Raw genomic sequence first — 26,696 nt, 5'->3', positions numbered from 1 at the left:
AGTTCATTTCTAAAAATGGCTCTAGTAACCCCAGCAATTTCTTTGTGAATGTGTTGTAATAGCACTTAATTACGTTGTATTATCTGCTCTGTTAACATGAGGTGATGTCATATCAATGCAAAGAATTATGTCGTCTCCCGTCCCCCTTGTCCTTCTGAAATCTTGTGTTCTCACTGTTCACGTGAAAGCAGGAGCGTTGACGTTGTGCAGTGAAAATTTGGCACAATTATAAAAGTACTGGTTCAAGTAGCCCACGACTTGTTTCCCTTTGTTCTTACCAAAGAGCCATTTTAAAAGAATCACATCTTTTGTGAACGGCACATTAAAAAAAAAATGTGACTCTATCATGTCCTGTAACTGCGCAGCTTCTTGATGTAATTAGGCTGTAATTGTTGAAATATGTGCACAGTGGATTGTTTCTTTAAACGTCGACAATTTTCTTAATTGTCTTGCTCTCGTTAACAGCACGTCCCAGCAGGATGAGGGCTAATCTGTTAACCAGCCATTGCATGTTAAAACAAATTAGCCACGGCGACATCAAGCACACGAGGACTTGACCTCACAATCAGTTGCTCAGCTGAGTAAAGCAGAGAAAAGGACCCAATCCACCCGCTGCTGCTGAAACCCAATCAGCTCATGTTGAATAGCCACAGAATAGATGCTAATAACTAGCTGTAGCTGAGCCCAGGAGGCTGATGGAGGAGCTTGACACGGCGACGCACTAACAATGCAGCCATTTAAAGTGTGGTCGGTGAGGTCGCTGCTTATCAGAGAAAGCAGAGAGGCACAGAAACACCCACATACTGTACACGCACACATGCAGCCTGTCTCACTGCATCTCCCTCTCTCTCTCTCCCCTCAACACGTACGCTCCAATTATAGAGAGAGGACGAGGCCTGGGCCCTGTGCTCCCAGCGACCTTGCTCTCGGACAGATTGATGAGGCGCTGTATCACCCCAGCAGATCAAATAACTCCTTCCTGGCCCTCATTACCAGGACTAGGGGGAGATCTGACAGTGCTCGCCTGTGCCGTGTGTAGCACGCTAACGTACGAACTGATACCAGGCTGTTATTTTTCACCCGTGAATAAGTAAGGACGGAGGTTATTGACCCTCTTTATCAAATATTCTGAGTGTTTCCATCTGCGGGAAAGGTCACCGCTGTGTGAAGGATGCAGATAATCATTTGGATAAATTGCCGTTGCATGATGTTTGTTGTTCTTTCCACTTTCCCTTAAATGGTAATTTGGCAAATGAGGAGAAGATATGGAATCATTCAGTCTTGATCGTTTTCTGGCAGAGACCAGAGGCCTGGTTTCTTTTTGAAAAATTGGTTACTGATTTTCTTCCGACTTCTTCCTACATGTCTTTATGCCTCCGAGCCAGCGACAGCCAGTGGCCTGGTGCAGTGTGTTTTTAGGTGTCCGACCTATTGTTCAAATTTGGAACATGCGTTAACTTGGACTCATAGATGAACTGATTAGATTTCATCACCTCACAAAACTCTTTTGTTGCCTTGTGAACTCATTATCTTAAGAACGCCTCCAGAGAATCCTTTCAAATTTGGGACCAATATTCACTTAGACTCCCGAATTAATTGATTAGATTTGGGTCAAAGGTCAAGGTCATTGGCCTCTTATTTCTCAAGTCCACCGTTAGTGAGTTTCCTCCGATTTTGATCAGACTCAAAGATGAACTGATCACATTTCAGTGGTCAAAAGTCTGAAACTGACAGAAACTGCACTGGTTGGCAGAAGCACACAACCACACAACCGTACTTCAAGTTTTGAATTCATGTCCTATTTGCTTACTTTGCTTTAAATGTTAATTCAATTCCACCCCCCAAACTCTGACAGTTGATGTAATTTCAATTTAATTTTGACTCCTCTTTCTCATCTGTATTCCACAGTTCCTCCCCAGTTCATCAAGCGGCCGGCCAACATTTATGCCCACGAGTCCATGGACATCGTGTTTGAGTGCGAGGTCTCGGGGTCGCCAGCTCCCACCGTCAAATGGGTGAAGAACGGAGACGCTGTCATCCCCAGTGACTACTTTAAAATAGTTGTAAGTTCTCTTGACACCTGAAAGAAATTGTATTTGCATGATTCTGCATCATCACATTGTCAAGACTTTGAGATTGGTTAGAAATGCCAGTTGTAACCTATTTTCATTTCCTCCGTCCTGTTCTGTAGAAGGAGCACAACCTGCAGGTTCTGGGTCTGGTCAAGTCGGATGAGGGTTTTTACCAGTGCCTCGCAGAAAACGATGCCGGCAACATCCAGTCCAGCGCCCAGCTCGTCATCCTGGACCACGGTACGCCACTCTCCACCGACAGTAGTGTGCAAATCTGATGTTTTAGTGAACTAGATAACATCAATTCATACATGAGAATATGACAAAAAACACTAAATTGATAAGATAAAATAATATATGTGAGGAAAAAAGCTCCTCAGACACCAGCTATATGTCAAATAAATCACAGAAGTTGAAGCAGAAGTTGTAAAATGTTAAACAAAAACATATTTCTTTACATTTTGTCAAAATGTCAAAATAATGATTGAATGTTAGACGGCGAGCCTGTTGCTCAGAAACTTCCAGGGCCCGGTTTGGCCTCTTTAGAAAGAGCGATGAAGGAGGAAATGATCAATGGGTGCCTCTCCAGCTTTCTACACAGTTTGTCTTATTTGGAAACACCAAACCGGATCCTGGAGGCTGTGCACGTCCGTGAAGGTGTGAGGAGAGAGTGAGGCTGTGTAGTGAACAGTGAAATGAAACCGCTGGGATCGCGTTAGACCAGAGGTGACTCAAAGGGAACAGAAGTTTGCTGTATCTGGGGCGAGTGACGCTCCGTCCATTCCACATCCCGTCTTATAGAAATGTTGTGAGGAAAAGCCTGCCCTTTGATGCAGCGTCTTTAGAAAAGCAAAGGCCTCCTTTTTAGCGGGGAGCTTTACCTAAACAAGAGCCCGTGCACCGGTGGAGTAAAGGCTGTGCATTTCCCTTTTTAAGTGGAAGGAAGGTTTTCAAAGCTAATTCCCAGAGAGGAGCTGCTGGGGGCGGAGAGCGACACAAGCAGTGGCTAGAAGCACCAGGACTAAGTGCCTGGAATGAGAGGCAAATGTAAAATAATGATAATAACAATAATAATTCAACATCCTCGTACTCGGGGTAGTTTTGTTTCATTACATCTGACTATTAGAGAAAATGTAACATAACTTCGATTTGAAATCATTTGCACGGTCATAATAATCAGAGTCTAACCTGCAGGGCTGGAAAAAACAACAACAGCAAACTACAAGATAATAAACAAGACAATTTCACTAAAAACTCATAATCAAAATATATTCAGAAGGTAGGAAAGTGGAGGAACAATAAACTGGCAAGTGGAGTGAAGCCAAAACATTGCTCCTGCAGCAGAAATCACTGCTTTTGTGTCTATAAATCATAATCACTATTAACTGTTGACTCAAACCGTTTCGCCGAGGAAAGATGGGAAATCTTAATCAGGCGTGAACTCCCCCCTTCACTTGAAGCAGGTGGCTAATGGATTAGCATAGCAGTGTCCAACCGGTGGGCCCCCCAGCTGTGTCATCCCCCCCGCCCCCCGACGGGAGGACGTTAAGTCAGAAATAATGACGACCTGCAGCTCATTGTGTATTTGTGTTTGACACCAGCGATAAGGGTGTTGCCACTTCACATGCCCCCAAGTTCCTTTTCCTTTTTTTGGTTTGAGTTGAAGATGAATGGGATGAATTTACCGACACAGCTGCCCTTGCACGCGGGGTTCTCGCCCTGAGCGGCGCTTTGAAGAAATTAATCTCTGTTTAATCCATAAATATTAGAGAGGATCCTTTTTTTTTTTTTGCTTTGTTACGTCTCTGAGTGCGTACGTCTGTCGCGGTCACGCTAATTCTCGTCCGAGCACACGAGCCTCCACCAGCTCTGTTCTCCAGTTTTTCCTGTTTGTTTGTTATCCGCTCTCCAGCCTCAGATGTGGAATCGAGAGAATAACCGAAGTCACCGTGACACTCTTTATTCTCCCTGTAAATTATTGACGTTCTTTGCTCATATAGACACATCCACAAACGCTCGCTTCACCGCGTCAAAGTAATTTCCTCTCTCAAAGGTGCAATTTGCGACTCCAAATGGTGAATCGATGGGAACGTGTTGGAAATCAGCTCATTTTCCACAGCTATTTGTGTTTTGCCTGAGCGGCTCTGTGATGTGAGGTTGATATGAAGCTCTTTAGGTTCTAGAGGAGCAGTTTCTCTCTTATATCTCTTTCCTTCCATGCTTCTGAGGTGACTACATACATATATAATCTCTGTCCACACAAGCGCTTTGTCTCAGGTTTGATCCCCGTCCATAGTAACATGCTGACACGTACACTGGGCATGTGTGTGCTGGTGTGAACGGGGGGCACATGGACATGGGAAATGTCGCAGTTCGCTCGCCTCCTACACACGTAAACAGATTTAACTGAACAACAGCTGTTTGCAAAGACAACAGGGTCAGAAAGGCTTGTAACTGATTCTCCATGTTGTGTTCTGCACTGCCGAGGCTAATGCTGGTTGTTTTCTTCCGGTTAATGTGACGGTAGCCTGACGAATCGGTGAAGGCCACCTCGTGACCGAAAAGACCCAATCAGCAAGAGGTCGTGAGCGTCATCGTTTCCAAACGTCTCAATTTCTGCCCGTCTAGACTGAAATGCAGCCTCTGAGTTTTCAGACTAAAATGGGGCCGGCAGCGTTAAAGTAAAACTCCAGATTCGTGTGGACACCAGTTGGAACCAAAGCAGAACTGATGCGGTTTCAAACCAGTACGGACGCAGCTCTGCAGCCATCTGCCACCTCTGCCTTTCACGTTCCACCCTTGTCTTCCTCAGACACCTGCTTCCTGTGATAATCCAGCACGTTGGGCTTTGTGTTAATTGTGCTGGCCTGAGTATCCCCCCCCCCACACCACCCTGTATGGCCACCCTCCCTCACAGCTGGGCATCTTTGTCCACTTCCCACAGACACTCCTCCTGCTCTTTGCTGCCCCTGTGTGTTTTACCTCAGTCGAGTGTCCCTCACACAACCTGCCAGGCCTGAATCCTTCCTGAAGCGGGGGCCAGGAAAACACGCTGGCTGTCGGTCGGCTGCCTTGCAGTCGGGGGGAGATAAGCCGGGGACTTGCCACCGGGATAAAGTTGTCTTCACCCAACAGGGAAATCAATGGGGGCGAGCTGCTTCTAAACACCCAGCGGCTGCGACTTGGCTAATATTCATTAGCGCTCATAATCTTTGCATCTTGACACTGCCAGCTGCGGTTAAACGTGGCTCCATGATGATTCCTGCTGTGGCTGTGTGGAGTGGAAAAGGGTCAGCTGTTAGCATGTACAGTATTACAGGGCTTTCAACTGAACAACATTTGCAAACCTCTTCCCGTAAGGTTTATCTTGATTTAGCCATTGTTGACCCTTTGAAAGCTGCAGGTTTTTTTGGGGGGGGGGAGTGCAAAAATAGGACCTCAGATTGCAGCCTCCAACTATTTTCCTGGACATTCCACAGCCATGTGCAATATGGGTCAGCTAGTTGCAAACAGATGTGGGGAAATAGGAGTACAATGCCAGAAAGTGGTCCTCACGGGGGGGCGTAAGTATGCAGCCAAGCAGTGCCCCCTTGTAAAGCTGCCACATTAGGAGCTGTCGTCTTCGGCAGGTTTGTGCCAGTTGTGCTGGAGTTTCTGTTGTAAGTCACTGCGTGTTGTCAGAGAGATCGACGGCGACAACTAAATCTGAGAGTAACAGCGATGCAGTGGCCGGAATCGATAAAATGACCGCTCTCATCTGGAGATGTGCTCAATAACAAGTTTGACTGAATAGTTCCTGAGGTTTTTCTCACATCCCCAGAGTCCCCGTCCTCTCCTCACTGAATTATAATTACAATCACTGGTGGCTGTCGTTAGTGATCCACTGCTGGCAGCCTGTCCACCTGCACACCTCACTGTCACGGGGACGGCGAGGGCGGGGGCGGGTCGTGGACGTGATGTTTATGGGATTATTATCACGTGTCATCTGAAGACATTGTGCAGCAACAGTTTGCCTTGGCCTTTTCCAGGCAGACGATTATGTGAAATGCTCATGCATGAAACAGCAGTAGGCGGCAATTACAGCCCGGAGAGGAAATGGGCCACGTCGTTCAACCTTTGAAGTCGTACACGCCTAGACAAAGCACTTGTTTACATGATTGTCATCTTTCCCATGTGCTTTAAAAAGACTGCAGCTGCGTTTGAAGCTCGATAAGGTGGCGCACTACAGCGCACATCCAAGTTTTTACAACGCGGTTCCCTTTTCTGGAGTTCTTTCAGGTCGAGGGCAGAGCCGAAACAAATATTTAGTTCTCAGGATAACTGCGGAGGGGAGAGAGTGGAGAGCTGCACAATGTTGCACCCACATGTGAGAAGCAGACATTCATCACCGCAAAGAAAAGGCCCCTCCACCTTTTTGTATTTTCCATTTGTATAATCAAAAAATCCATGGCTACAATACCAGCCTGGAAACTATAACTTGATACCCACTTGTCAAAAAAATGTTTTTCTTTTTTTACAATTCAAGCACCTGAAAGCTTAATATGAAAAAGGCAAACAGATCTGCATTTGACTTTGGCAAATAAAGAGAGAAGAGGATGCACTCCACTGTGCCTTTTTGCTTATTATGTTTGCATACATTTTAAGAGATGCACTTTCATTTGCATGTGAATACTTACTCCTCATATGCTGTGGTGGTAACTCTATATGTAAATACTCCTCTGTCTGAGTTCTGTCTGTCCCTCTCTTCGCCTCCACTTCTCCTCCACTTCTCCTCCTCCTCCTCCTCCTCTTCTTCTCTTCATGCCCACAGCTCACGTAAATACTGGTTGGACATTTTGCCTCCTTGTGCCCAAGTCAAGTACTTCACTGGAAGGCTTCAAAGCTTGTTTGGGTGTGCAAGGTCGAAGCTCTCATCCTATTTTAGTCACAACTGTTGCAAAGTGAATTTCATTGAACATGAAAGAGAGGGAGACATTTCACAAATTACTAACCAGAGTTTTCACAACTGAAAGTCTGAACCAAGGTTAAAGTCTTTGTCACGTTAGATTCGGTTAGTTTTGTGTTGTTATCACCTACGTGTGCTTGACATTGATTGGTTTCTGGACAGGTGTGCGTATTGTATCGTCTTTGATTTGTTTTTTTAATTTAGTGCCTTTCGGTGAACAAACATTATATCGTCAGAAGAGAAGACTGGAATCAATCCTGAAAGCTGCTCCCGCTTCTTTTATCTCATTTTGTCTCAACCTCCTGCAATTGGTCCGAAAGTAAAAAATATCCCAAAAAGTGTTTTCATACAGCAAACCAACCAAACCACAGTTTGATCCGGGTCAATTCCACCTCTGTTGGTTGGACTAAACTTTGCTCTGTTGGTCTGGAACATCGTCAGATCGAAGGTTCGGATCAAACAATGTGTATAAGCGTCCTTATCTTGTTTCTCCTGTAGACTGATCCTGTTCCCAGAAATGATTTGGGTTGTCTTATGATGATGAAGAAGGATGATGCACTCCTTCTGATGCTAATGAATTTATTCAAGCTTTTGTTAAATCCAAAGCTTAAACATCCAAGCCCTCCTCTTCAGTCCCCTCTCTCTCCTTCATCTCTTCCTCCTTCACGTTCTCTCCCCTTTTTTCTTCCCCACCTCCGCTTGCTTCCCTCTCATCCAGCCCCCCCCCCCACCTAGACCTGTGGCAGGAAGCAGCAGAGCCCTGTCCTCCCCTCCCCTCTCAGGTAGCAGACCCCTGCTGAGTGATGGAGACGCCTCGTCACCGCCTGCAGTGCCTGGTTTTTTCAATCGCAGGCGTCAGGACTGCGTGATGAACTGACACGTGCGCTGTCCCCAGAGTTGCAGCTGACAAAGTGACAGGCACACAGAGATACTGAGAGAGGATGTTTACAGAGTTGCACATACCATAACTTCATTAGTGAATCAATTAATCACAGCAGAGCTGAGCTCCAGATCTCTGCGTGAAGTGACTCAGGAACTAAGAGTCTCTGACTGGATTTGCAGACGACTTGTTGCTGCCAATTAACAGAAAGTCTCAGAGTCTCACTCGCTTTGATCGGGGCTAAGACAGTTAACACTTAATAAAGATTTAAACCTCGGAGAGGAAAACCCACGCAGGTTTTATTTAGATGTAACTAATATACAACACAGAAAAATAAAGTTAAAGCTCGCCTGGGAAGGATCTGCAGGGGACAGCATGGAGCCTTTTGTACATGTTTAGTATAAACTAAAATTATACCAACGGCTCTTAAGTGAGATAAATGCATCTCTACATATTTCTGTAAATGCAAAACAATCCAGAACAAACAACAAAGAACACACACAGTGACGAGTGTTACAAAGCTACCGCCGCAACATCAAGAAAACCAAAACCATTACAGCCAGAACACAAGCGGGCCGGAGAAAGCTGGTATAGACAGAACGTGGCTGCCGGAATAAATTCTGCTCACACTGTGGACCACAGAAAGCCTGACGAGGAGAAACAGAACTGATAACTGCAGCAAATTTGTAACAAATAGACACTCAAATATAGAAAGTGTCTTGTTTCAGCAAAAGCAGTAATTATTTCCACCCGGACCCTTGATGCACATGAGGGAACCCTGCGTTCATTTTTGTGGCTCTGTGCAGACACTCAAGTTTACTTGCAAATATATTCTGATTTTCGAAGCTTTATTTTCTTTCTCCCCGTGTTCTATTACGAATAGAAAGAGAGAGATGATAGTGAGAAACTCGAGCAGCTCTATCCGGCGGTGCAGAGAGACATTTATTATGAATCCCTGTGATATAAAATGTAACTAGATCATGATTAAAAAGCAAAGAGACTCTGTGAGTTCCAGTGAAGTTCGAGCAGACCGAGCTGTAAACTGTTGTAAAAAAAAAAAAGAGAAAAATCCTCTTAACACACGGGTTTGAGACAAACCACCGACGAGGGGAGATTCCTCCATTACATCAGAGCGCCGCCCTTATTCCCTGCTCAAATCAAGAAGTGAGAATCGGCTGCTAAAAGACCCTTCCCTCCAGCCAGACTCCTCCAGCACTGTATAAAAGCCCCGGCCCACTTCAGGGAATACAGTGTGCTCCATCATCTTTTAGCAGGGTCACGGCCGGGCCAGCGGGAGCAGAGTGTGTAACGTTGTGAGCATGTGAATGTGTCAGCGCCGCGCGCGGCTGCCATGTCTTCTGTTTGGCGCGGACTGCATCGTTAAGTGTAGCTTCGACAGCGGGCGCCAGCGTGGAAATGTGACAGCTAAACAACGTGTCGCCATCTCCTGGGGACACGTGCACACGTATGGTCACACTGCTTTTAGGCTGTGTCCAAACTCACTCACTACATGGTTCACTGTAAAGTGAGGTTGCCATTCGGTAGTGCTGTGAGAATGTGGAGTGAGAATCTTTATACCCTATATTGTGGACTCATTGTATTCCACAGTGCATCATGAAAAGTAGCATTCAAGCGATGGTCAATAGCAACAGAGCAATGTACCATCATGCATTGCGCTCATGCTGAGAGGAGAGAGAGCTGTATGATGTGAAAAGCCTCAAAAGAAGCAGCAGCAAACAGAAAAGACTTTAAAGAACTGAAAGCTGCAGACACTAAATATTGCACTTTACAACCATAGACTGCAGATAAAGATGACACGTCTCCACTTCCTCTCGCTATCCAGAAATGAAGGAATGGGGAATTGAGCCGTGGTAACTATAGTTCCCACTGATACATTCAGCTCCAATACAACAAGCTACAATTATCATAGCATCAAATAACTAATTAGAACTAAACCTATTGGAAAAGTTTGCACTAAGAAGTAGCTACAATGACAGGAACCATCTTTGTTCATGTCCCATCTGGAGGGAGTCGGGTTTCTGACCCATACAGCAGCCGGCCACCAGGTGGTGATAGAGGCATCTTCCATTTTGATATACAAACTACGGCGACAACAATGAGGCACTTAATGACTCATTGTGCAGACGAGCACACTATACAGTCCTCTATATACAGTACATCTCCCTATACAGCGAGTGGGCAGGAGTGAACGTGTGAGTGTTTTCCAACACAACCTTTGTGTTTGGTGTTTGCCGTCGTTTGTATTTACTGATTCACTGTGCGTTGGAGCCTGCATTCATTATGTCAAGGCCGCCCTCTCTCGCCCTCTCTCGCCTTCACTCTGTCACACACTACATCTTCTCTGTGACTGAATATCTGCTCTTTGTAATACATTTGGAGGCAGAGACAGAAATACGTGACAACATAATTCAGGCCTTCTAAACACTACATGAGTCATTTTACAATAAAAAATAATAAACGCCAAATTGTACCTGTTTTCTTAGCGCTACATTTCAACTTCATCTCATGTAGCTGTGGGTGTTATTCTAATAAGCACCTTATCTTCACTCGCAGTGTCGCATTATGTGCTGTTGGTGGATTACGGCTGATTAAACAAATATGATAATATTGTTGTTTTATTTATAAATGCCTGTGATCATGAAAAGGGAATTTAAAACAAATCAGGCCCATTTGATGGCGAATATTAATATGTAAATGGGAATATATTCCAATGAATTCTGCCTCCCAGCAAAACAGATTGAAATTCAAATTTAGGGATAAAGCCCTAAAAGTGTGCACGCAGTGAAATACACACACACACACACACACTCTCTCTCTCTCTCTCTCTCTCTCTCTCTCTCTCTCTCTCTCTCACACACACACACATGTTGGTGATAGTGATTAGCGAGTGTGTTCCCCCACTAGAGGCTGTAGCAAGCTGATCAGAGAAATTGTCGCCCAAATTGATTGTGAAGAGCTGAAATCAGCCTCCACCAAATTTGTGTTTTGTGCCGACGCTGATAGCTGAGTAAGTGTTTGTGTTGTGTCTCCGTCTCTGGGGACGGTGCTTGTGTGTGTGTGTGTGTGTGTGTGTGTGTGTGTGTGTGTGTGTGTGTGTGTGTGTGTGTGTGTGTGTGTGTGTGTTTACAAGCAGAGGCTCTCACTGTGCCGGCTGAACTTTTCTATGGGTTGTATTTACTCAACCGTGATGAAAGGCTTTGCCTCATTTATAAATGGTCTGTCGCCCAAAGTGCTAACTGCAAAATGTTATGGATGACTGTTTTGCTCTTGTTCTGCACAGGAAAGACAAAAAAGGGATTAAAATAGCCTTCAGTACCTGCGTCAGGGATGTTTTTTTTGAAGGTCGGTCTCGTTATCAACTTCACTTTTAGGCCTGACTGCGTACGTATGTGTGCAATCTGCCTTTTTCCTGGCGGTCTGTTCTGCACAGCCCACTAACGCGTGCCCAACACACACTCGTCCAGGATGCCGATCTGATGGCTTTGGACGCGGACGGTCCTCTGGGTGCAATAACTGGAAGCACCACATGGCACAAAAACACCACTTCACACCCTTCCCTCAGCTGCAGGCAGCTGACCCCTGTGTGCGGCGCCACCAAAGCTGGAGCTTTTATTTTTCCTGTTGGCAACCGCCCCCCCTGTCTCTCTCCGCTGAGCCGCCCAGTTTCCATAAGCTAAAAGTAGAACAGTGAGGAACATCCCAGTGGCCGTGCGCACCCCGCTGCCTGCTAACAGGGTGTGATACCCGCTTCTCAGTAGGTGTAACCCAGGGAGGCCGTTTTATTGGTGGGAGTTTGATTAGTTGGACTGTTTGATAGCGAGTCTACCGAGGGAGACGCAGCTGCTCCCCCTACTGCAAACATCCTGTATGACCTTTTCAGTCCTTTTTCTGACGGTTCGGCTCCACTCACTTTATACATGAAATGTTGCAATTGCATGTATACACACATGCACAGTGTTGCACCGAGCGTTCTCTGAAATCAATTACTTCACTCCGGGCCTGCTCTGTTCCCCTGGAAAGGTTGCATTGTATTGGTGTTCCTCTGAGGTAATAAGATACAAAGGAAGGCAATGCAGGAAGAAAAGCTTGTTTCCAGTCCTGGGCATCGGTGGCAAAATCCTCTGGAGATGTGCAACATCACTGGCTGTTCTGATCTGCTTGAGAGGAGGAGGCCCAGGAGGCCTCGCTTTCTACTCCCAGCCAGCATGTGGAACATGTGATGCATATGATGCAGCTTCGTATAAAATGTGAAAAGAGGTGTAGAGGGGGTTGGGTCTACACTGTATACCATAGTTGTACATCTTAATTTGCATACCCAAGTCTGGGCACGCAGCTGTTGGCCTCATGATTGTGCATGTTCCTGCAAGTGTGTGTGTGTGTGTGTGTGTGTGTGTGTGTGTGTGTGTGTGTGTGTGTGTGTGTGTGTGTGTGTGTGTGTGTGTGTGTGTGTGTGTGTGTGTGTGTGTGTGTGGATGCAAAGCGCTCAGAGCAACAAAGCAGTCGCACCCAAATTAACTCACCAGTGGCTCATGGATCGGGGGGGTACATGTGTTTGATGGCGAAGGACTGTATGTACACACAGTGGATGGTTAATAATTGATGTACCCAACCCCATTCAATTACAGCCGTCATCTCCAAATAGGGTCGTTTGTTTTCCCACCACATGTTGGGCTCTGTGGATCCTCTGGGCTTTCTTCCGTCTCAGTAGAATATATATATATATGTATATGTGGCATTTTACACATTCCCACACATTAAACCCTGCGCCTGGTGTTTATTTTGAGAACCCGGAGCAGGGATTGTCACTTTATGAAAACCGAGTTACCAGGAAGAAAATTGCCGTAGGGCCGGGAGTGGATACAGACGCAGACATACCATCAACCCATCCAAAACACACGCCACGCGAAATGCCTTCCACGTGTTTATGTAGGCCCGCGGGGGAATTTGAGAATGTTGATTTTGGATGTGAAGATTGAACAAACGGTGCCATTTAAGAGGGAATAGCTGCAGGGTTTCAGAGGGACAGCGTTCCCTTTTTTTGATAAACAAGAACACGTGCAGGCTTTTGGAGGCTTTAGCCGTCCGATAAAGAGAAATACAAACACCTCCCTCCTACTAAAGTATTTAGTGTATCACCACATGGCATCCAGGAGTCCCATTGATCTATCAGATGGGTCCTTTCACATCCCACTTTGTCTCCTCCGCCAAAGGAGCGTTCAGGGAGTGTGGAGACATAAATACATCTGTGACCCAGTCCAAACCCTTTACTGCAGCATTTATGGGTTTTCATTCAAGCGGAGAAGCTGCGTTAAGCTCTTTTTACCCCCCAGAATCTTGACCTACACTTCAGCATCAGCCATTTGTAAAAAATCTCACTTACTTTTACTTTTACTCCCATATTTCAATATTCTGTGCGTGAGCATGTACGTGCTGACCACTCCAAGTTCTCCCTCTTCATCCCCGTTTGATGTGTCCCTTCTGGCCTCTTCGTCAGAATCATCACTACCTCAAAATTGTTGCAGAAAAATACTTCAACCTCTAAAGACTTAATGAGGAGAAGATTCGTACATTTTTTAGATTTCCATGTATTTCTTTTAATTAATAAAAGCTCTTTTCTCTCTCCCGGGGACCGTGCCAGATTTCAAACATTTTTTCGATCATTGTGAACATGCCCTAGAAAGTAGCAGGGAGGAAAACTGAGGAGATGCTGTCTGTCGGGGTTTTTTATTTTTTTTATTTGGAGAATCAGTTTGAGAGACAAAGGCTTCTTCTTTCGTTTCTCAGATTAGGTCGATGAGTCGGAACACCTTGTCAGTTTAAGCTTTTATGAGGTTGGAGCTTCGCTTTAATCTCGGCTCTCTCTGATAACCGCAGCACGAGGGAACGTGTGCAGTTACTGATACGCTCCACCCCTCAGCAATCTGATACTGTATCTCAGCCAGCTTCCCCCTCGGCCATGATAAGGTGTGTGGACACAATACAGAGAGCAAGAAATGTCCCCAGATAACTCGCAGTCCGAACGAGGAGTTTCCCCTGCGATGAAACGAGCGTCTAATTATTTCCCCCGGTTGCACAAAGCCCTTTTTTGTGCTTTGTTGATGAATGTGTCACATTTCTATTGTTTACATAATTGCTTTTCAATTACAAAAATGAAATTTGTCACGGCTGTCGTCAAGGTCGTCAAAAGAAACCGAAGAAATGAAAAAGAACAACCTCCTGCTTGGTCAGCCATTTTCTCGCGCTCCCGTTATTTCGCTCCTCACCTCTCACTTTGTCTTCACTTGAAACATTTGTCTCCTCTTTCTGACTTTCCAGTTTCCTTTTGTGGGCGCGTTAAGGAGCCGCTCAAATGTCACGAGCTGTCAGCCGCGCTCATCTCTCCAGTCTTATCTTGAAAGAGAGCGCGGGGGAACGAGATTGTGGAGAAAAGAACAGTCGCGTCTGTCACCGGCTGCTTCGCGGAAGCCAACTGTTTTTCCACATTTACCGAGCGACTTGCTGAAATTATTCATTTCATTGGCTTTATCTCGGTGTTTCAAGCTCATTCTCTCAGACCTGCTTTGCCTAATGAATGTTCAACTAAGAAATACATTTCAGGTTCCCCCCCTGTCTCACCTGGGAGCTTCACGTACAAAGACTTGATTCCTTCTAGATTCTCTCTCCCCATTTCATTCTTGTACTGTCCTCTCATTGAAGGCAAAAGGCCAAAAAGTATTTATTATTTGTTTCACACTCTTACTGTAGCTGTCCAGCAATGTTGGAGCCGGCTATTGTCTGACAACGAATTAGCCTCTACGGGCAAGAGCCAGTATTTTGCGGCGTCTGGTGTCTTTCTAGTTTCTTTCATCCCACGAGTTCCAATGTTTCTCCAAACAAAACACAAACAGCGGAACACTTTGTGGGTGTTTTGGGCCCAGACGACATTTTGACTCATCTCGATTAACAGCTACCTGCATGTGAATACAGATCATTTAAAAAACGATGCATTTCCTGGAATGTGTTCTTCGCCTCCTCTGCTCTACACACAGTATGAATCATGCAGGCTTGCCGCATTTGATCCTTTTTCATACAAATGTGTAAATCCATCCGTCTGCATGGCCACTGGAGAGCCCATCGAAAAACAACTGTTCCGATATTTCCTTCACATTTTGATAAAAGAACGTTTTCCATACATTTTCTTTTTTGTTCAGGAGTCTATGATTCTCCCGCCCTCATCCTCAGAGATGTGCTCTTCAGTTCATCGTCGGATATTTTCTTGTTGCCTGTTCGAATGAAAATGACGCACGTTTTGCTCATTCACGTTTTTTAATTGACAGTCGTCCTTTGTGCCGGTTTTCTGAAGCCTCTGTCTCCTGCCCTGTGAGGATATTGTTCATTCTTTCCCCCGTTCATTCTTCTTTTCAACGGCACATAAAAGTAGTGACTCTGTAATGGACCATTAGCATTGTGCTGGATTTGTCTCTCATGCGGTTTTCATTACCGAACCACATTAGACATGGGGGCTAGTCTTGAGAAAATCCATCCAGCAGGATTCTCTCTGAAACAGCCTATCTGTAGTTACAGAGCTGTGGGTGCTTCTGGCACATTTCTTTATTCAGTAGATTTGCGGCGTCTTTGTGGAGTTGCGCGGCTCGAGCCTGTGAGGTAGGCTCTCTTATCTGCGGACTCAGACCAGATGATGAAAAAAAAAGTACTTGGCGTAACTTTTCAGTTATGCTCACAGGGGATCGCAGCAGAGGATTACGGCGTCCGCAGCGCGAGATAAAAGTTTAAGTTGCGAGGCTTTAATCAGAACTTCACCACTACCGCAATTATTTTAGAAACGGCTTTTAATTCCGTTGCATATTAAGATGAATGCTTTGCTATGTGTGTCTTTGTGCCAACTGTTTTGTGTATTGGTTACACAGATTTATTATGCAGATCTGGAGTAACCTTCCTCGTTAAGCCTTAATGCCAGACATTCATTACCTCTGGCGCAGAGACTAATGGCACTATTAATCAGCTATGAATAGAGCCTGGCATGGCGGTGGGCGGCTGACACCTCCTTACTGTAACAGTCCGAGTCGTGCATGTACAAGACAGATTGTCAGAAGGACACCGAAAACTGCCCAGCATGTCAATTACCCACAGCTGACAAGGTGTATGAAGATGGAAACGTCTAATGGTTTTACATCCCCTCCATTTGCCTGTCCCACAATGCATTTCTCAGCAGGGTCTACTGTACAGTATGTTTTTTCTTTCTTTTTCTCATCTGACACAGATGTCAGGATTATTTTTACTAGAAGGAGAGAGACCTCTTATCTCAGTTCCTTTCTTCAGAGATCCACAGCCGGCGAGGGTACAAAGTGTCCGTGAGACAGTGTGACCTGTTTCCAGTAACATTATAAGTAAACACCCCTCTGACCTCAGAGGAGCCTCTCTCTCTCTCTCTCTCTCTCTCTCTCTCTCTCTCTCTCTCTCTCTCTCTCTCTCTCTCTCTCTCCGTAGCAGCACTCAAGCTCCCTCTGTTTTCTTTTCCTCCCTGAACAGTGCACTCAAATGATTCCTCTACACTACACAGAACCTTTACAGTGTTTCTGCAGCAACAAAGCCAAAGATAAGGTTTGGTTTTCTCTGTAAATATGTTCATCAGGGACGCTGGACGTCATTCAGAGTCGAGAGAGGGGGGGCAAATCATTCATTTGATTGGCCAACATTTTATACCAGATTTAGAACATTTACCCGACAACAGATGGCAAACTGGGCTTTAGGGCAATTAAAGAAATCAGAGAATCCTTCTATAACCAACTATTACCATCATTATAATCACTAAAGCCGTTTTCAGACATGAATTCTGTGTCTGGACTTTCTCTGGAGTGTCCGCACATGAACAACACAGCAGCAGGGTTAGGGTTAGCCGCTCAGACACGTTCACAACAACATAAAAGCCTCTGGAGAGTTCAGGTGAGGGGTGGTGCAGCAGGCGGAGGCAGGATGTAATGTATTGATTCCACTGCAGGGATCACGTGTTTTTATTTACAGCACAAGCTCTCTTATCTTACTTTTGTTTTAGTTTTGCGTCTGTGGTGGGTTAGAATAAAAACATCCTCAATACGCCCCTCTGAAAAACATCTACTACTACGTTATCTCAAAATAGCTAAACTTTTTTGAATTTCAGTTGCACCCCTCGACCAGTCGGGGGTGCTGCAACCCCCTCAGCACCCCTACTTCCAGTGTCCTTGCTCCACATACACGTCTTAAAGCTTCTGTCCTACTCGATTCCTCTGTTTCAGTCAACAAATGTTGGTTCTGCTCCAGAAAATACAAAACGCACTAATATAAAACACGTTTTCGACACTCGGGGTCCAACTTCCTAGTTGCGTATTTCCAGTTTGCCCGTTTAAACAGAAGTAAAAAAGGCCTCGTGGGGAAATCTGCTGGCTGATTACTGTCCCTGTCAGTGTTAATGTTAGACTAATGGTGATTAGTGATACTTCACATTTTATTTGTGAGCTGGAGTGCAGCTTCAGGTTGTGGAGTGGGGCCCTTCTGGTTATAGAGATACGCCATCAAAACCTCGTATAGCTTTTAATACGTCTAACTAAAGATGGGGCGCGATCAGTATGCACACTTAATTTCTCATTTCTTTAACTTCATCCCAGTAATTTCAACTCATTTATTCAGACCTGCTTCCAAAGAGGCCTATTTTTTTTTTTTGCAGAATTTTGCCTCCAGCACTTCTATGCAACCTTAATTCTGAAAGGGTAATAACTGATTTCCTGTGTTTATCTCATCGTTGTTTTTTACCTTGAGCGCAGTCGTACTGATTCCTATCTGCCTAATGAGTATTTAAATGAAAGATTTAGTAAATCTGTCAGACACGTTTCATCCTGTCCCTCCGTTCAGTTTGTTTGTCAGACACAAGTCTTTTTCCATTTTGTTGCAAGTCCTGATTTCTCTCATCATGCATTTATATCGCAGGCTGGACGTAGACTCCAGGTTTGGAATTTGAAGCCAATGCAGAGTGGAATAGACGATAAAGCACTGTTTGCATTGGGGCATGGATACCATTTGTTTGTCCAATGGTTGCAGGTGAAAGGCGTAGGTGGGCGTGCAGTGTCCTTGACCTCAATGACAGCTGTGCCCGACGCTTGGTGATGGCGTGATCGTCATAACGACAACAATCGCAGTTTAATGCTTGGGACACAGAACATGCTAACGTGCCATGCTAACCTTTTAATCAAATACTAAAAAGGAGTGCACGGGAAATAAAATCCTCCACCAGATTCACCAGCTGCTTCTGTTTCCTCTTTCACGATTACGTGGCTGATGCCTCCGTTGTCGTACAAAAAGATGAGCTTGACGTCCAGCGTGACTTGTGCTTTTCAAAAAACCAAGATGGCGCTGGCCAAAATACCAAACTCAAGGCTTCAAAGCATCAGTTAACAAACAAATCGGTGACGCCACAGTGTGTTGCCACTTGGGTTTTTCTTGTTTTGAAATAATTCCCTCCTTCTGTCTCTCCTCTCGTATGTACGGAACATGTGAGCTGCCATCCTCTCTGCATGAGACACTATTTACTTGATGCTCTGAACGCAGCCTCCTGGGTAGTTTTCCCTCCCAGGCTTCCAGCCACAAACAACACCAGCCAGATGCCTTTAGTTCTAGTCGCAGCACAGAGGGTTGGTTAGTCGGGGTTCAATCCAGACTGAAGAGGCTGGAGCGTCGTCTGATATTTTGGAGAATCTCTCTCGTTTCTCTTCGTGATCTCCCGCTTGTTTCTCCTGCTCCAGTATTAGATCCCGTCTTTGTCTGAGTCTCAGCACTGTTGTCGTGTAATGTCGGGTTTTATGGATTTATTATGAGCGGACCTTTGTCTCCATTGCCAAGGTGAATAATAAATTGTGACAGTAATTGCGGCGTTGTCTCACAACGCAGGGTCCCCTATGTTTCTTGGATCGTGTTGTCTTGTGTGTTCCACATTTTTGTCATGGAGGATGTGGCTCCCCATCAACAAACAGGCTTAAAGCTTTTGTTCATCCTGTGGGCCTGGTTATGGTTGTTGATGTTGTGATAATCCCATCACTATGGTGTGTGTGTCTTTGTGTGTGTGTGTGAGACAACGCAGTGTTATGCCTTTTTTCCCCCCATTCTATGTGTGTGTGTAAATGAGGATAATTGTTCAGCATCTGGTAATTTACACTGCAGTCAGGAAGAATTAGAACAACAATGTGTTTTTCATTGTTGCTGGCTCTGGTCCAGCCGACTGGATTCAAAATGGAACAGTAGCTTTGAGGCTTAGGAGCTGACGTTGTTTGAGATTATTGACGTCCACAGTTTGTATCATTAATAGTCACAAAAGATCTAAATCTATCTGAACAAGTATCTGTATTATCAGAGCATCTCTAGTGGAGATATAAATAGTCTGGCGACGATGAGTTGAAGCAATAGCCAGGTGTTAATCAACTGAATATTATATTTGACTAGTTTTCATTGATTGGATGATATTAACTCTTACATTCTTATACGTGCTGCATTCATACAGCTGTTTTTCTAGTCTAAACATCTGCCCCACATCTTCCATACTCTAATGTAACAGCCGTCAGAGGGTTCAACGTCTTAAACACTGTAAATAAAGATGGACGACACGTCTCCACTTCCTCCCACTATCCAGATATTAAGCTTAAAACATCTCGGATACAAGTATTTGATGTGTACTTTTAGTTTGGTCCACGTCCCACTCATTAACACGGAGGAGGCATGGTTTACGACCTGTCCTGCAGCCAGCCACTTTTAGGGGAGCAGTCATATCGTCCATCTTTATTTACAGTCTTGCCCAAAATCAATCAAAAGTATGTGGAGTGGAGGAGCTGGGGATCGAACCACAAACCTTTTTGTTAGTGGACCACCTCCTCCATCTCCTGAACCTACAGATGTGTTGTTGCCCTATTCTGGTTCCAGCTCACCTCTTTAAACTCACATACGGCTTCAACAGACCTTGTTGTGTACTTCATGATTGTGAAGGCACAGATGGAGACGATCTGCGGTTACGAGACCAATGCCATTCCACTTGTCCACCGCGCCCACCTAAACATCCTATATTAAATCTGACAGACAGCACAATGGCTCCACAGTACTCGTGCAACTTCAAATCCAGGAGGCCGACGTACAGATGGAGCAAAAAATAAAACCATACATGTCTCTCAGGGCGTTTCAACAATGTGTCACGTGTGTGTTGAGCTGCGGCGGAACGGCCTCAGATCTCTGTGCAGATGCAGAAAGGTCGGATCTCGACGAACCGCGTAATTCTGCGTGAGCGTTAATGTGCAGAGACGAATCTTCAAACGTGTTATTCTTTGGAAATATCTGCAAATCCCTCATATCACAGCAATCACAATCAAGCCAGTGAAGTGGAATCTGAAATGTAGACAAGTATTGAAAGCCAAATTAGCGGGTAGTCCACATGCCTCGACAGACAAACACAACCAGCGGCTGTTTTGCATTTCAACACAGTTTCTGCGGTAATAACACACTGGTTGCTCTCCACACTTTGCTCCGTTTCTGCATCCCGGCTTTTTGCCTTCCAGTCAATTTCCCTGACCTGCAAACAAATGGAAATGTCATACACACATTCTTTCCTCACGGTTTAGTTTTTTCGCCCACTTGCCAGGCAAATGGAAAGCAGATCTGGCTGAGTCGGACCGCAGAGTGTTCCTCCAAACAAAAAACAAAAACACACACACACACACACACACACACACACACACACACACACACACACACACACACACACACACACACACACACACACACACACCATGTGAAATCACAAACATTTCTGTGGCGAGGCTGTGGAATGTGACAGCAGACGTGTTTTAATAAAACCCATCGTCTGACGTGTTATTTGAGGGAATCTAAGACACCAGGATGAGGACTATAGAAGGGGAGGATGGGTTCAGTGCTCAGCGGTTGTCCTGTCTGAAAGGAAACGATTTTAACTTCCTCAACATAGACGGCTTTCCTGTGTGCATTTGACGGGGCTAGAAGGAGGCTGTGTGTCCCCGTCCGAACAACCTCCCTCTCCATCTGCCATCCGACGCTGGACGATTTTTACTCAATAAAAATGTCCCGGAAAAAAAATGCAGACCAATCATTTTTTTTTTGCCATAACAAATGATTGGTGGGGGAAGGCCGTCTATGAACATGTGTCCCGCCCCCACTACCCTCCCTGTACGTTAGACAGCTATGTGTAGACTTGCATGTGTAGTTCCCCTTGTATCGTGCTTTTATTTGTCAGCTTCGTGAGTGTAGTAGAAGTGTTTGATTTTTTTTTCGTGTCACGCCAAAAGTCTTTTTTTGTTACGTTGTTGTTATTTTGTTTTTTCTTCTTTTTTTTGTTTCCTTCCTTTCTTTCGTTCCACTTTCATTTCCATTTCCACTTCCCGACCTCTCCTCGCCCTGCTCCTTTCGGACGCCCCTGCTGCTCCTGTCCCTCCCCATCTCCCCCACCACCCCACCATGCCTTCCCTTCTTCCTCCTCTTCCTCCTCCCCGACCCCCCAGATGTATCCCTGCCCTCTTTTCCTCCCCCTTCACTGACTCCTAACACTACTGACCATGTAACGCCAGGCTCCGGAGGCGTAGCCGGTCCAGCAGGGCCCACTCCCACCGCCCCTCGGGACGTCGTGGCCTCGCTGGTCTCCACCCGCTTCATCAAGCTGACCTGGCGCCAGCCGGCAGAGCCGCACGGAGACGAGATAACCTACTCGGTTTTCTACAGCCTGGAAGGCACTAGCAGGTAGTACACGCACTCTTTAGTACTGCCAGGAGGGTACTTGTACACACATTACTGCTGGCGTCAGCAGGGTACTAATACACATACTGTACATTCCTGTGCAGGAGTCTGAAAAAAATCATCCTTAATTAAAGCAGTTAAAGCACTTATCATAGCAGTAAGTGTTCATTAATTAAAAACAAACTTCCTTCCCGAAAGGATTATCTTTTTAACATGGACGTACAAACAAAACATTCAGTTCAAACACGGTAAGTATTAAATTCTTCTCGGCTCCGTCTGTCGAGGATGTAAGTTTGCGACTGAGAAGGAAATTCAAGAGGCTGTTCTTCTGCGTTTTGGCAACCTTTTGTGTTCCTTTCCCTGTAAAACATCTTTGAAGCAGAATCTGAATATTTACTGTGTTTGAGCTCGATGTGCAAACACAGACGTCACTATCCTGTGTATGTGCAGAAGCATGAAGTGGAAACACACTGTGCACACAAACCAGTGTATAGCTGCGTCTCAAACCATGAGCGTGAACGTGCTCATCTTAATCCATTTGTTGATTAATTGATGTTATGATTGAATAGGAAATGAGTCTGTTTGAAATATTTATCAAGCACAAATGCCTGCGTGTCCACATCAGGGAGCGAGTGGTGAACACCAGCCGTCCGGGGGAGATGCAGGTCACCATCCAGAGCCTCATGCCAGACACCAAATATCGCTTCAGGGTCGTGGCGCACAACAGCAACGGCCCGGGGGAGAGCTCTGCAGCGCTCAAAGTGGCCACCCAGGCTGAAGGTAAAGACACACACACACACACACACTTTCCCTTTCACACAAACGTCCGTCTCTATGTACGCAGTCAACGGGACACACACGCACATAAAAGCGAACTCCAGCCAGCTTGTTGGGAATGTGCTCTCACTGGCACTGAGGCAAACAGGATGCACTCGAAAGGAGCACACACACACACACACAAAATGTGCAAGTAAACAAACATGCACGCAAACAAATATTCGCTCACATACGGCGAGCGCTCACTTCAAACAGGGGGCGCACACCACCAAACACACACACACACACACACGCACAGAGGAGGCTATTTACCACTGTGCATTAAGGCGGACCACCCAACAGCAGACCAGAGAGAGGCAGCATTTTCTTGTTATAAGCCACTTCTTGTTTACTCTCACAGCGACATGCACTATAAGCCCCGTGTGTGTGTGTGTGTGTGTGTGTGTGTGTGTGTGTGTGTGTGTGTGTGTGTGTGTGTGTGTGTGTGTGTGTGTGTCTTGTGCACGTTAGCTGCTTTAAAAGTGAGGGATGCTTGAAATTAGTATTTCAATATTTTTTTTTCTTTCTGAAACATTTCCCTCATCCGGCCTGTGCAGAGAGACTGTACATAAACTCATTAGAATATTTTGACTGGAGGACACACAGGAATTAGAGAGAGGAGAGGACACTAAGTGGCTCTCTTCTCCTCGTCTGTTCTCTTTGTTTTTTTCGGCTGCTGCTCCAAATCTCACCCACATTCTGAAAGTGGCGTGCGGGGGGGATTTCCCCGGCTCACAGACGGGGGCGGACGTCCCTCACCTCTAGGCTCAGCTACAGCTCAGTCACTGTCGCTTTCTAGGTCAGCCGCCGGTTCTCCCTTTACCTGTGTCCTTGGTAGGAGGGCGAGCGGAACAGCACACACACACGCACAAAAACAAACACACACACACTGCGCCTTAATGCCTGCCAGCGAGAGCCGAGCCACCCGTGGGGATAGCAGCGAGGGCGGGCTTCACCTGGGCAGTACATCTCTGTCGTGTGTGTAAGAACATGTGATGACTTGGAGCTTAAACTGTTGACCTGCGTCTGAGCGCCCGGCATGTGCACACAGCGCTGGCCCACATCGCCTCTCCTCAGAGACCACCTCAGTACACCTGTAAAACACACACACACACACACACACTCCTAACATGCACACATGACAAATGGGAGCCTCTCTGTTGTGTCAGGAGCACCTGCAGCTGAAGTTCACAGGAAATGTGTCTGTCGGCGTCACAGTCAGTTTAGACCTCACAGTCACGGAGTCGTTTTTTCAATCTGATGCACCGCGGCACAGAACACAACGAGAAATGTCACCGTGCGTATATACGTGCTGGCTCTGCGTGTTCGGTACGCAGCACAGACACAAGTTATTAGAGCGGTGATACATATTTTATTACGTTAGCTCTGAGCTGCAGCACAATGTGAAAGGAAATGTTTACTTAAAGGTTAAACTGCTGAACGCCAGCTTTGATTTACATTCGCATCAGACGAACAGTGAAGGAATTAAAATCCCTTCAATCCACATAGAGGCTCCGATGTTCACGGGATATAAAGTCATGGACATGGACAGTTCCTTTCACAGTCAGACCAGTTCACAACAACAGGAGAATGTTCAGGACATTCAGATGAGGGGGGGCATCTTCATCACGCAGGAGGAGACAAACAACGTTTAAATTCCACTTGTTTAAAGCACATTGACACCGTTTGAGGCCCTTATCACCAAAAGCTCTTGAATCTCTTCGTCTTTCCAACTTGACATCGTCCTCTGTGTCCTCTGGGTTTATTGCACCTCTTTGTCATTCTGAGATATTTGTATTCTTCCAGTTTCGTGTCAGTCGCGTGTTAGAAACATCGTCAGCTCATCCGCTCGCGCGCTGTGAATAATTTTTCCTGATGTTTTCTCACACGGGCTCACTCGCTACAGACATTCTACTCAGGGGCTAGCAGGAGAAGTTTGGGAAAATGACGGGAGCACCTGGCTCAGACATTTGCGTTGTCACAATTATTGTTATTATAATTATATTATTAATTATATCTGCCCTTTTCTGTTTATCTTACAAAGGCAGAGCCGCCTAACAACCATCGTATGGAGCTGAAACATTTTCAAACACTCCCCCTTTAATCCCCTCTCTTGAATAACCATACAGACTAAACTGTCAACAAAGCTAGAAGCAAATATTGATGGAAAGCAGGAAACACATTGTTGTTCTTTGTTGAGACACGTATTCAGTTTGTCTGTCATAAGAAAATCAACATCCGATCCAGAGGGGACACCCTGGTCTCCAGAGAGCTGCAGCAGGTGCTCTGAACTCTCGCTAACACAAGGAAACATGGCTCAGAAAGAGTCAAGAAAATGTTTTGGGCATCAATCACTAAACATTGCTTCATTGAGTTCCTGTCGTGCAGTGGTCACATTTGACGGTTTTTCAATTTCTTGTCCTGCTTTTTTCCACCAGTCCAAGTCCCCGGCCCTGCTCCCAACCTGCAGGCGGTGTCGAACACGCCGACCTCCGTCTCCCTGAGCTGGGACAAACCTCTCACCGGCAACGGCGAGCTCCTCACCTACAAGTTGTACTACATCGACAAAACCTTCGGCACTGAACAGGTAGGAAGTCATCAGCTAATAAAATAACAATAAATAACAAATAAAGCTCCTTCCTAACCTAAATCACATCCTTCCACCGAGTTTCATGGAAATCCAAACACTAGTTTTGGCATAATTTTAAAAGAAATGAACAGGGGTGAAAACATAACATCCTCTGCTGACGTTATTAAGTTTCCAGTGAAATGAAATAACCTAATAAATCGTATAAAATCAGGATGTACTTTCAGATTATAAAAAGGTTTTTAAAAGAAGAGCTTATGAGACGATACTGACGCAGCCTGCAAACATGTTTCCTGTTGTACATCGTGTCCTCGTGTGCTTTGCCTTCGTTTTATTGACTCTGACACATTATTTAATTCACTTGAAATAAATGTAAAAGTTGGACAGAGACATGAAGCTTCCGTCTCAAAACTCACAGTAAAATCAGACATTACTGTTTGTGGCTGATGCTCGATTTAGCATCGGGCTTCTTCAGATAATAATATATGGCATATGCATCGTCTCGTGTAAATTGTGATGAGGTAAGAGCTGTTTGTCATTTGGCCTGGAGTGGTTTTATACATCTCTTTAGCCGCATCGTTGATCAAGCATCTGACACACAAACACACATTGTGAGAAGAGAAAGCGGATATGATTCACCCAGCTCCTCTCTGCAGGTATAACTCCGTCACAGCAGTGAAATCAAGCTGCGTAGATATTGAGTCAGCCCCAGCAGTAGCAGTGTACGAGCCAGTGAGGCATTAAAAAGCCTTTAATATGATAATGGATTGAAACGTCAGCCGGCGCACTGAGTAATGATGCCTCAGCTCCCCGGAGAGGAGAGCTGGAGATGAGGTGAGAGACCGGAGAGATGGCGAGAGGAGCGGAAAAAGAGAAAGGAAAGGTGAAGGACGGAGCGGAGATGAAGTTTGAAAGACACGGCAGTGAAGAGGGCGACTTGAAATATTAAAGGACGGCCAGGAAGTCAGGAACGGCGTATGACCGCCCTCTTCAAGGGTGACGCGGTGGCAGGCGGCCGCCCGACCGGGGTTCAGACGCGGCGGGTGTGCCGCACCGGGAGCGAGATTGAATTTTTTTCGACAGAATCTCCCCCTTTTTAGCTCAAAATGTCACAAGCACGGAGCTGAATGCAAATTGGCTTGAAGTAATTGGGGATGTGCCAGCGTGCCCAATTTGTACAGCAAAAAGTCGTAATCACAGAAGGCTTCATTTGTGTCTCAGTGGAAGATTACACCATTACACAGAATTACAAGCTGAACTGTTAGTGTGATGGAATGATGAAAGCGGGCGTCACATCTCGTAGCGCTGCCACGTACGGGAGATCGCTTTGTAAATCTTCTTGGAACTTCGGCATTTTTCTTCCAGTATTAAACTCGATTGCTAATTACATGCTAATATAGTAGCGTTAGTGCATTTACCAAACATGCCGTCTTTTCAGAATAATATTTTCCAGAATAAAACATTATTTATTAAGGATTTACATAATTTCCATCTGTTGTCATCTTGTCTTTTACATGATTCATTCAAGTGCCTCAGACCTTTGGAGCCCACTGTGTATTTTCATCTATGACAACAATGTTTAACGATTTAGATTTATTCTAA

At 45.4% G+C, this 26,696-nt stretch overlaps 1 protein-coding gene across 12 annotated transcripts in view; it reads left to right on the top strand.

The window, feature by feature from the left end:
- neo1a (neogenin 1a) overlaps positions 1-26,696 on the top strand; it is a 163,228-nt gene that overhangs the window by 110,951 nt on the left and 25,581 nt on the right. For 11 of the 12 annotated variants that reach the window (XM_035151993.2, XM_035151925.2, XM_035151917.2 and 8 more), the window contains exons 6-10: positions 1,909-2,063; positions 2,192-2,312; positions 21,460-21,694; positions 22,317-22,471; positions 24,946-25,094. In XM_035151993.2, coding sequence (XP_035007884.2) covers positions 1,909-2,063; positions 2,192-2,312; positions 21,460-21,694; positions 22,317-22,471; positions 24,946-25,094 — 815 coding nt within the window. The remainder of the gene's footprint in view (positions 1-1,908; positions 2,064-2,191; positions 2,313-21,459; positions 21,695-22,316; positions 22,472-24,945; positions 25,095-26,696) is intronic. The other variant, XM_035151945.2, reaches the window with a different exon arrangement.

The sequence above is a fragment of the Hippoglossus stenolepis genome, chromosome 1, assembly GCF_022539355.2.
Source record: "Hippoglossus stenolepis isolate QCI-W04-F060 chromosome 1, HSTE1.2, whole genome shotgun sequence".
Taxonomy (NCBI): Eukaryota; Metazoa; Chordata; class Actinopteri; order Pleuronectiformes; family Pleuronectidae; genus Hippoglossus; species Hippoglossus stenolepis.
Note: the sequence above shows the minus strand (reverse complement) of the source record. Positions and strands in the feature narration are given on the sequence as shown.